General features: G+C 41.2%; 1 protein-coding gene across 5 annotated transcripts in view; it reads left to right on the forward strand.

Moving 5' to 3' along the window:
- Positions 1–12,235, forward strand: part of USP34 (ubiquitin specific peptidase 34) — a 244,271-nt gene that overhangs the window by 62,981 nt on the left and 169,055 nt on the right. For all 5 annotated transcript variants that reach the window (XM_089669184.1, XM_089669187.1, XM_089669185.1 and 2 more), the window contains exons 9-13: positions 1,136–1,217; positions 1,297–1,389; positions 2,042–2,167; positions 4,037–4,166; positions 4,445–4,575. In XM_089669184.1, the coding sequence (XP_089525310.1) occupies positions 1,136–1,217; positions 1,297–1,389; positions 2,042–2,167; positions 4,037–4,166; positions 4,445–4,575 (562 nt within the window). The remainder of the gene's footprint in view (positions 1–1,135; positions 1,218–1,296; positions 1,390–2,041; positions 2,168–4,036; positions 4,167–4,444; positions 4,576–12,235) is intronic.

A 12,235-nucleotide genomic window follows, 5' to 3' on the forward strand; every position in this document is an offset into this window, starting at 1 on the left:
GTCAAATGCATTGTTTCACTGGTCAGGACTCCTTGGGACCTCCACTTGGTACTTCCTGTATTGCAGAAATCTCAATTTATACACATCCAGGATATTCCGTTAATTCTTCTGACAAAAGGTTTTTTTTCTGGGTTCCATTACTTGGGCCCAAAGAGTTTTGGAATTGGCTGCTCTTTTTTGTAAGGAAACCATTCTGGTGCTCCATTGTGACAAGGAGATTCCATGGCCTCAGCCATCATTTTTACCTAAGGTGGTTTCTTTGTTCCATTTCAACCAGGCCATCGTGTTGCCGTCGTTATTTTTTTTTTATCCTGAGTCTCAGCAGTCGGGGAAAACAAGGCTTTTCAAACTTTGGATATGGTTAAGTTCTGTCATGTGTTACCTGAAGTACAGTGCTGCAATTTGTCAGTGAGATTTCCTCTTTGTGCTTCCTTAATGCCCAAGGAAGGGTCATGCATCTTCCAAATATTTAATTTCTTGATGGATTTGTCTGTTTATTCCTCAAGCCTGCGGTCTAAAGGGCAGTGTTCAAATGTTTTCGGTGACAGCTCATTCTACCAGAAGTGTTGGTGCTTCCTGAGCTATTTGTCATCAGGTTTCGGTAGCTCAAGTTTGTATTGCTTCTACCTGGTCTTTGATTCATACTCTTATGAAGTTTTACCAAGTCGATCTTAGAGCCACTGAAGACACTCTCTTTGGTCGGTGTGTCTTGCAGGCCACTGCGCTAGTTTCTAACCTTTTAAAGTGGTTGTAAACCTCCAGACATGAAATATGAACAAAGCATATCCTTTTATAGTGTGTACTTGTCTTGCTATGAGTCACTTCTGACAGGTTTTTCTGAAACCAAGAGATAAAAAGGTGACGGGAGGCAGCTTCAGCACACAGCCTGTGATTGACAGTTCTCAACTCTCTTCACTGAGCTCTGCAGAAAGTAGCTTCAGCACCCCTCCCCCTGCTTTCTGGAAGTTCAGACAAGCTGTATAAATTCTGGACTTTGGCTGTAGAGAAGAGAACACTGCAGCTTGGGAGGGAGCTGAGAGGGGTTAGGTTTTTTTGTTTTTTTATATCATTCAATCACCTGAAGTTGTTTGGTTGGGACAATGCCAGGAACAATTAATCTGTTGTCTTTTTCCAGATCTATAGCAAAGGAGCTTGCAGATTGGCTCATCAGCAATAATGTGGTGGAACATATTTTTGGACCAAACCTACACATTGAGGTTGGTGTATTGATTTATTGCATTTACATTTCTTTTCACTTGTGCTTATTGTTTTATATCTAAGCACTTTTTTTTCCAGATCATCAAACAGTGCCAAGTTATCCTAAACTTTCTTGCTGCAGAAGGCCGGCTGAGCACTCAGCACATTGACTGTATCTGGGCAGCTGCACAGGCATGTTACTTTACTTTGTTTTTCATCTTTTACGGTACACAGGAAGATAATTCTTGAACATGTGAGTTAAACTGCTGCCTACAGGAAACACAAATGTTAAACCAGCCTCTGTTTGACTCTCTCCATCTGTCATTCCTCAGTTTTTCTGTCTCTCTTGCTCCTTCTCCTCTAGCTGTTCCCCTAGAATGTACATGTCATATTTTTAGCCCCCAAGTGCATAACTTTACATTTATCAACATTAAACCTAATTACCCATGTAGTTGCCCAATTAAATAGTGCATTGAGTTGGCTTGTAAGTTGAAGACATCATGTAAGGACATAATTCCACTGCATAGTTTGATGTCTTCTGCAAACACTGAAATGCTATTAAATCCTATATAATTTAGAGCACTAAAAGGAGGCATGACAGTTGGAAGTGGGGCTGTACAGGGGCTAGCTCATTGTTTGTTTTTGGTTTGCCAGTTTCCAAACCTCCTGTAGGCGGCAGTATAACCCGCATGTCCAAGAGTATTCTCAATGGATGTTAAGAAAACTTTTACAATAATTCAAAATTTTTATTTTTCAGAGTATTAAAAGATGCACATGTATTTGATATTTAAATTGTTATATTTGGAGTCTTAAAATGCTGAAACTTTAGTTTTTTGTATTACAGTTGAAACATTGTAGTCGCTATATCCATGATCTGTTTCCCTCATTGATTAAAAACTTGGATCCTGTGCCTCTGAGACATCTTCTGAATTTAGTGTCAGGCCTACATCCCAGTGCACATACGGAACAGGTAAGTGGAGAAGAAAAACTGGTTTTATTTTAAAACCGTCCTGGCTTATAACCTTGGAGGCCAACTCCAAAAAGTGATGTTTCTTTTGGATTCTATGACACAAAAAAATCTGCATTATGGCCACTAGACGGAGCAGATTATCTTTGGAAATCACTGTCGTCCAACAGATAGATATATATATATATATATATATTTTTAATAAATAGACCCCTTAGGACTTGTGTGGGCGCCATGTAGAGAATGAAGAGCCACGTGACGACAGCCCATATAAGTGGATGAACAGGTATCGGTTATATGGACTGCTGGTGAATCCATACAGCAGATGCGTGTCATTTCACTTATATGAGCTGCATGCACACACCCTCAGTGCTAGGACAGAAAAGTCTCTTCGCGCTCTACATGGTTGAGCGCCTGTGTGAATGAGCCCATAGTCTATGACAAAGTATTTTCAGAACACTGTGTATTTGTTAAAGAGATTTTAAAACGTATTTGGTTCTAAAAGTAATAAAGAGAGAAAATGTTCTGTTTTTAAGTGGAGTGAACTTTTAAGTGGAATGAACTTTTAAGGTACAGTATATCTATAGATATATTTGTTTTTCTTACATTTGGGTACACTAGGGAATGGTTAAAACCCCTGATTTTGTGACTTTGTACTTTTTGCAGTTCTTTTAGTTTTTGTTTAGAAATAGAGGAAATGTTCGCTGTCTTTACGTTATTTATCTTCATCCTATTAACTAAAGTGCAGCGCTCATAGAAATATAAATATTAATGGATCACAGTAAGATATACTGAGAAAATGAGCGACATTTTATCGGTATATCTTATTGTGATCCATTAATATTTATATTTCTATGAGCGCTACGCTTTATTTATGTTTTTGAGGATATAGAGGGTTGTCCTTTCGTACGCTCACTACCTACCTTTATTTTTAATAGGATGAAGATGTTTTATTTTTAATCAATCCTGTTATTTTTCTACTATATGATTGGGTATTCGACGTGAACACAAGTTTACATTATAGTTTTTAAAGTGATTGTTCACTTTGCGATGTAAACGGCCCTTCTTATTCTATCAACTTTAGCTTCTGTTCAGAATCTCAGCTCGCCCTGCTCAGTTTTCCCAGCGTCAGGTAGTGCTTTCTAGGCCACAGTTCAACCTGTTCTCCTCTGTGCCCCAGCCCTGTACTCTGAAGGGTGCTCCTTGCATGCATGCTTCCTGTAGAAAGTACTGCTTTTTGAAATTCAAGGCTGGAGTGTGGTGTGGAACTGGCTTGGACCTGTTGCTTGTATTTCTGTACTACAGATGTTTTTGTTCTCTTTTCTGTTCCAGTTGCATATTAAAATGCCATTGAAAAGGCTTAGTTTGTCTTGCAAATTGCTTCCTTAAAGTTGTAGTGAACTTGTTTTTTTTCATGTGTGCCTACGGGTAAGCTAATAATAAAGCTTACCTGTAGGTACAAGGAATATATCCTAAACAGCACCGGGGTATGCACACTGTACTCTGAAAGGACAGCATACTGAGTATGCCATCCCTTCAGAGAGCTTTGCCTTGATCGTTGCTTCCGTGTGCATGCGGGGGTGTGATGTCATTGCAGCTTGGCCATTCAGACGGTGACAGCGCACCTCTGGGATACTTCATTTTGGGGTAAGTCTTTCACAATGTGCATACGACACATAATAGCACATTATGACTTTGTCTTGCAGGGAGACGTTTTTTTATTGTTAATCCGCTTTTGCTACTGCTTTAAAACTAGTTCAGGTTTCTGGCATGTGTAGAACCGAATCCTTGGTGTAGTTTGGGCTGTGCTTGTGTGTCTTTTGTTCATGAGCCACTAGTATTCTGCTAACAGGAAGTGGTTTCTTTTTATAGACCTTGTATTTGGCTTCAATGTTGATTAAAGCCCTGTGGAACAATGCACTAGCAGCTAAAGCCCAGCTTTCTAAACAGAGCTCCTTTGCATCATTACTGAATACTAATTTACCAATGGGCAACAAGAAAGGTGAGTCTGTGGAAATTGCCACAATTTTTTCTTTAATTCTTTTTCATGAAAATGGATATAAATGTATATACACTGAGATAATTGCAATATATGGTTCACTGATACTTTCAGAGACTTTTTTTTTTTTTTCTTGGTTTATAAAAATTTTTATTTTTTTTTGCAAACTTTATTAGTAGCCAGTGGTTTTGTATGATTGTATCCGATGACTAATGCTCTAATATAAGCTTTTAAGTTCAGATATCTACTTCTAAAATAAACCTTGATAAATATGTTTATAGGTTCGCCAGCAGCTAGCCCTCAGAGCAGCGACAACAGTGACACTCACCACAGTGGCGGAAGCGACATAGAAATGGATGAACAAATATTGAACAGATCTAAGCATGTACAGCAGCGACTTTCAGATACAGAGGTACTAAGTCATTTAATATATTTTTTTTTTCTACTAGCTTTATTTACATTTGAATGGACTTTCAGTTGTATTTCTGCAAGACACCAATTCACCATTATATTTGTACATGGGGTCAGCCATATTTAACCATTGCATAAGCTATCTCCGCAGTCTGCTTAGTAGTGATGCACATTGAATGTGCTTCTCTGCTCCTCTATCTCTTAGTTTTACCAGACTGGCTAGCTGAAAAGGCACTCTGCAGACTTCAAAAACATGGAACACGCCCACAATATTCCTGGTAGCCAGAGACCTTATGAACTAGGATGCCTTGGCTTTCGGTCATATAAGAGATTCTAGGAACCAAAGTTTTTTTTAGTTTTATATGAAAAAAAACGTATTTGTTATTTTCACATCACAGAACACAGAGGACTTTTTATTCATCGCTACTTGGTTATACTGTCCCCTTCAAACAACCCCACTGTCCCCACTGATAAAATCTATATAAACTGGGTTTCAGCAGCCTGCATTCGGGATTGATGCATAAATCCACCAAACCTCAGTAACACTTCCACAATATTAACATAAACAACATAAAAACAAACTCTGCAAAACTAATAAAAGTCAAACTTGTCTAGTAAAGTCCAAATATAACACCCGTGTGCTTCAACACCATGCAGCAGTGATCTTCATGTGCAAGCCCATCACTCACAATTAAATGGCTTACCAGAGTAAAAACCTCATATACTTGGGTATATTGCACTCAGCATGTATTTTCCTGGGGCCACATCAAGGTACTTCTCTCCCTTTGCCAACCAGATCTAACAAGTGGATCTCCCAAAGACCAGCAGGTCTTGGCTATGACACCCCTGATCCTCTCATCCGTATCAGACATCCCCAATATAGTATAAGGGGCAAGAGAAAATTCTCATAGTGTAGTAAAGCTGTCAGAAGTATTCTTTGCTCACAGGCCTGAACGTATCATCTTTACATAATGTAACATGGGCAAGCTGGAATCCATTTTGTTCTTTGTTCAGAAACCATGAACTTAAATTTGTATACAAATAGAATACAAAGACTCTAACATCAGACATTCTTAGTTTCTTACGACATACTTTCCCAGGATGTAAATTTGGGGGGTATGGTTGTATCAGACAGTCACAAGATAAAGATTGATCATGGTACCAATTTGCAAGATTAATTGAGAAAGCCATGTCTTGGACTTCACAAACAACAAAACTGTTCAAGATGATTTTTTTTCATCAACATCCAGAAAAGAGTTCATCTTAAAATTGACCTTTACTATTGTGGTGGTGTTATTTCACAGGATTATTTTAATCAAAAATGTCAATTAGTATTATTATTATTATTGAATGAGGCGAATACTTGCCTACTTAAGTCATTTGTTTTTTTTATTCTATTCAATATCTCTTGGTTTTAGCAATTGGTATACATTTGGATATTATAAATTATTTTGAGTTTATTATATTACAACATCTATATGCAACAGAAGAGTTTAGATAATTAACAGATTTCATTACAAATGACCTCAGTGAATATCTGTAAGATATATAAAGATATACATTTTTCATAATTACAACAAGCTGAACGTTCGAGGTCAACTCTTGACATGGCACAGGAGTTTTTAGGAAAAATCCAAAATTATTGCTAATCCTATATTGCCCCCCTTAGGGTAATTGGGATCATTTAGTAAAGATAATGGACACCTTGAGTGATGTCATAATTAGGCGAGATAAGCTTTGCCCGTCTAGGTTGTTTGGGTGATAAAAGTTAGGAGGTAGTTGGAACAAGATGCTTAGTAGATTTGTGATACGTGAGATTGAGAGGGTGAGCTGGGGAGTGGAGAGATAGATCTGGGTGTTATCAGCATAGAGGTATTATTGGAAGCCATTGGAGATTATCAATTGGCCCAGGGAGGAGGTGTAGAGAGAGAAAAGGAGGGGCCCAAGGACAGAGCCTAGGGGTACCCCAATGGACAGTGGAAGAGGAGCAAAGGAGTTGTATGTGACGCTGAAAGTGTGCTGAGAAAGGTAAGAGGAGAACCAGGAGAAAGCAGAGTCGTGGAGTTTGCGGAGGAGGAATAGGTGGTCGACTGTGTCAAAGGCAGTGGAAAGGTCTAGGCGTATGAGTATGGAAGAATGGCCATTGATTTTTATTAATATTTGATAACATTTGCTGGTTTGAATTTGTGACCATTGTTTTTGATTAGATAATTGAACTACTATTTTGATTGATTATCATCACCAATTATATTTTTAATTACCATTTTGCACTGATTTTTATTAACAAATATATTTTTGCACATTATTGCTTTTTATTTTGTCTTCAGATTAGTGCAAATAAAGAACTCGAGTTATCAGTTGATTGGCCCAAACAAACTAAAGTAAAAGTAAACCTGGAGTTACACTTTTTAATTTGGACTTGTCTGTTTTGCAGGCTTCTCTTTTTGAGCTTCTCTAAAAGATTTCCTTTCTGCTCCTTATGGCAAGGTGGTCTTTTTGGTGGCCTGGGCAGGGATCCCTGCTCTTTTTTTGCCAGTGTCCATTCACTTCAAGGTGGCATCATAACCAAGTACTTGTGATTATGAAGGCCTCTGTGTCCTGCCCGGTAATCTGCTCTTTAAAAAAAAAATTTCTTTTATTTTTTAGTTTTAAATGCATGTGCTTAATTTTTTGCTGTTTTTGAAGACATTTTAACTAACCAAAAATATAACTTTTTTTTTTTTTTTATTGTTTTGGTGGTTTTGGATTATTTGACTACTGTCGCTTGCCACTTGATGATTTGTAGTAATGGCTAGAATACGTTTTAAAATATATTTTGCTTTTTGACATCTGCCTTGAATATTCTTATCTTGGTGGCTGTGCTCTTTTAACTGAACCCTGAGATTTCACAGGCCTGCAGTGACATTTTCATGTGTTCGGTTAGCTAGTATTGAGTCCACTGATGGTCACGCTGAAACAACCACAGCTGTGTTCCAGTAAGTGCAGACATTTTTTGCTTAAAGTGTAGGTTCACTTTTTCTGAAAAAAAACCCTCCACACCCCCACATGGCCAGAACTCTAGCAATGCACAATAAAAATTTACACGTATTCATGGTACATTGTTATTAAATGTGGATTTATTATTTCGGAGGTGAGATACAATTTTTGAGATCAACTTGGTAAATGTGAAATGTGTCCTAGAGCTGTTTTAAAACTGGTAAATAAAATTACCAAGTGGAATCACAGAAATATATATAAAATAGTACAAATATAAAGTATACAAACAACTTCCGTTTTCGTACTATACTAATATTCTTACTGTACTCTTCTGTTCATAGTTCATTTCTGATCATGGTTCAAAACCCATGTAAGCCTAACCTGTTACAGTTAAATACTTACTGGCAGCCTGTGTGCTACATTGCTGCCATGTTGCTGATCTGCAAAACCCAAAAGGGGTGAGGTTTCAACTCTAGGGTCACTAGAAAGGGTTCGTATATATGCCTCCTTCCTTTTCATGATGGGCTTATTTGACTTTTGACCTTGCGGTGACAGGGTCTTTTTAAGCAGTTGTGTATGCCTAAATATCACTGCACATTTCGGTAATCTACAGATTATGATCACACTGTCCAGTGCTTACCATGATCTTAGAAACTTGGCCAAATGCACCATATTCTTTCAACAACATCTGTGTCAGGACTCTTATTGACTGTAACTCATAAATGCCTGCACAAGGTACTTTAAAAAACAAAGTCATACAGCAGTAAAATAAATGTGTGGGACTTCTGTTGGGCTTGAATATTTTCCTGTATTTTATTTAAAAAAACTTTGAACAATTTAAATAACGTTTTTTCCGAACACATTCCCTTTAAACAAAATGCATGTTGAATCAGTAAAAATAAAATTTCTCATCCATTGGAGGGACACAGGAGGTCTTTTTCAGTTTATACTACTTCCTACAGGAGAGTTGGACCCTGGCAAACAAACTGGAGGCCAGCACAAAATAATCCTTCCTGCTTACAATGTTCCTCATTTCTCTAGGACAGTGATGGCGAACCTTTTTGAGCCCGAGTGCCCAAACTGCAACCCAAAACCAACTTATTTCTTTCAAAGTGCCAACACTGCAATGAAACCTGAATATCGAGCTTTTGGTTTAGAAAAAACAACTCGTACAGTAGTGCAAACTAATTAACAGTACAGGGATGACCAGAGACTGCGGACACAGTACAGGGATGATCAGAGACTGCGGACACAGTACAGGGATGACCAGAGACTGCGGACACAGTACAGGGATGACCAGAGACTGCGGACAGTACAGGGATGACCAGAGACTGCGGACACAGTACAGGAGATGACCAGAGACTGCGGACACAGTACAGGGATGACCAGAGACTGCGGACAGTACAGGGATGACCAGAGACTGCGGACACAGTACAGGAGATGACCAGAGACTGCGGACACAGTACAGGAGATGACCAGAGACTGCGGACACAGTACAGGAGATGACCAGAGACTGCGAACAGTACAGGAGATGACCAGAGACTGCGGACAGTACAGGGATGACCAGAGACTGCGGACAGTACAGGGATGACCAGAGACTGCAGACACAGTACAGGGATGACCAGAGACTGCGGACACAGTACAGGGATGACCAGAGACTGCGGACACAGTACAGGGATGACCAGAGACTGCGGACACAGTACAGGGATGACCAGAGACTGCGGACACAGTACAGGGATGACCAGAGACTGCGGACACAGTACAGGGATGACCAGAGACTGCGGACACAGTACAGGGATGACCAGAGACTGCGGACACAGTACAGGGATGACCAGAGACTGCGGACACAGTACAGGGATGACCAGAGACTGCGGACACAGTACAGGGATGACCAGAGACTGCGGACACAGTACAGGGATGACCAGAGACTGCGGACACAGTACAGGGATGACCAGAGACTGCGGACACAGTACAGGTATGACCAGAGACTGCGGACACAGTACAGGGATGACCAGAGACTGCGGACACAGTACAGGGATGACCAGAGACTGCGGACACAGTACAGGGATGACCAGAGACTGCGGACACAGTACAGGGATGACCAGAGACTGCGGACACAGTACAGGGATGACCAGAGACTGCGGACACAGTACAGGGATGACCAGAGACTGCGGACACAGTACAGGGATGACCAGAGACTGCGGACACAGTACAGGGATGACCAGAGACTGCGGACACAGTACAGGGATGACCAGAGACTGCGGACACAGTACAGGGATGACCAGAGACTGCGGACACAGTACAGGGATGACCAGAGACTGCGGACACAGTACAGGGATGACCAGAGACTGCGGACACAGTACAGGGATGACCAGAGACTGCGGACACAGTACAGGGATGACCAGAGACTGCGGACACAGTACAGGGATGACCAGAGACTGCGGACACAGTACAGGGATGACCAGAGACTGCGGACACAGTACAGGGATGACCAGAGACTGCGGACACAGTACAGGGATGACCAGAGACTGCGGACAGCACAGGGGATGACCAGAGACTGCGGACAGCACAGAGATGACTGTTGACCTTTGGGGAGGGAGGGGGAGCGGGTACCTGAATTTGACAGGTACCCGCTCTTACTTCCGCAGAGTTTTTTTTTTATCTTACCTGTTCCTTTATCCAGCCGCGCGCTGTCTTCCCGGCTTCTGTAGTGTGGGCGCTCGTCGGACAGCCGGATGCCCAGTGCGCATGCGCGAGAAGCGCTGCGCTTTGTGATTGGTCCGGCGGCTTCTGGGATCTGTCATGTGTCCCAGGTACCGCCTTACCATTCACAAAGAGCACTGCTTCTTGTGCATGCGCACTTGGGACCCGGCTGTCACGCACACTACAGCCGGGAAGACAGCGCGCCGCTGGATTCTCCTGGCGTGCCCACAGATAAGGCTCGGCGTGCCGGCTGTGGCACGCGTGCCACGGGTTCGCCATCACTGCTCTAGGAGGATGGATGTCTTTTCTTCAGCTTTGCTTTTCTTCAGTTTTCCATTTTCTTCAGTCAAGACTCTTTTCTGCATCGCTGCTATTTTGGTCACTATGATTGTTGGTTTCTGACGTTGCTCGTCCTAAGTGGATCTTTTGCTCATAGTGTGTAGCACAGGTTGGCTAGAGCCCTGCCCTCCAGCTGTAATGGTCTGCTGGAAGTATTTCGGCTTTTCTCCCAAACTGGACTTCTGTCAATACATAGGCACAGAGCAGTCTGGTTAAAGTGGTCCTTGAGGGATGATTCTTCTGACTGCTCTTGATATTACCAAGGATGTCACCGAATGCAAAACTTCCCAACTTTCCCAGTGTGAGATGTCTAGGTCTGCACTTTCAGCCCATATCCATTATATCACTATAGCTTGAATATGTTTTGGGAAATACCTGAAAAAATCTAAAATTGTGCCTGTATCCAAATATATATGGACCTAAATGTATATCCTACATTGCTCACAATCCTACAGTTTCCCTTGCGTTATTCTGGAACTCGGGTTACAGCCTAGTCCACGGCCCTCATGCTTTACCCCTTTTTCCTCCACTTCTCTCTGCCATTCTCATTTTACCTGTTCCTTGCTTCTGCCTTTGTTGTCTTCCATGGACGTCCATGCCGCTTTATGTTTCTGAGCTCACCAGTGTGTTCTTCTTTCCTCAGAATGTACCAAACTGTTGATTTGGCCACTTCTAATGTTGCTGTGATCTCTCTGATGGATTTATTTTGTTTTTGAAGCCTTACAATGGGCTGTTTCACTTGCATGGATAGCTCCTTTGAAAGCATGATGTAGGTTCAAAGCAATAGATTCCAAATACCACACTTAGAATCAACTCCAGATCTTTTACCTGCTTAATTGATTAAGAAATAACGAAGGAGTAGCCCACACCTGGCCATGAAACCACTTTTGATTCAATTGTCCAATTACTTTTGGTCCCTTGAAAAAGGGAGGATGGTTACTCTTAAGAGCTGTAATTCCTAAACCCTTCCTCCAATGTGAATGTGCATACCCTCAAATTAAACCTGAGAGTGTGCACTTTCAGCCCATATCCATTATATAACTATAGCTTGAATATGTTTTGGTAAATACCTGAAAAAAATCTAAAATTGTGCCTGTGTCCAAATATGAATGGACCTAACTGTATTTATTAGTAAAGTAGTATTTGGACCAGCGTGGTCCAAATTCACTATTTAAAGTCACAGAAAATCTGGAGATCAGCTTTAAAGCAAGCAAGTTTGAAAATCTCATGGATAGGAACTCAATGTCCAGCAGAAAACTGAAAAGGGACTACCTTAGCCATCACTGCCTGAATCAATGAGAATGGGACCTTCACCCAGACATCTTCAATCTGATATGGCAGAAATTTGGGGACTCAGGACATAGACATTTTCATCTCCAGATTCAGCAACAAGGTTTCCTTGTTTGCAGCCTGGACCTAGCCTTCTTTAGCCCTAGCCTTAGATGCCCTGAGAATTCTCTGGTCTCAGTTCAGGCTTTTCTATGCCTACCTTCCAGTGTGAATTCTGCTCAAAAAGAATCCGAGAGGAAAATGGTGATTGCACCAAACTGTCCATGAATAACCTGGTACACAGACGCTTCTAGCAGACGCTCCCTGTCTTATACGATCACCTGAAGGTACGAGCTTATAACCCACCCAGCGTC

This window comes from Staurois parvus, unplaced genomic scaffold (genome assembly GCF_062004578.1).
Source record: "Staurois parvus isolate SC_StPar_1 unplaced genomic scaffold, SC_StPar_1.0 ptg000070l, whole genome shotgun sequence".
Lineage (NCBI taxonomy): Eukaryota > Metazoa > Chordata > Amphibia > Anura > Ranidae > Staurois > Staurois parvus.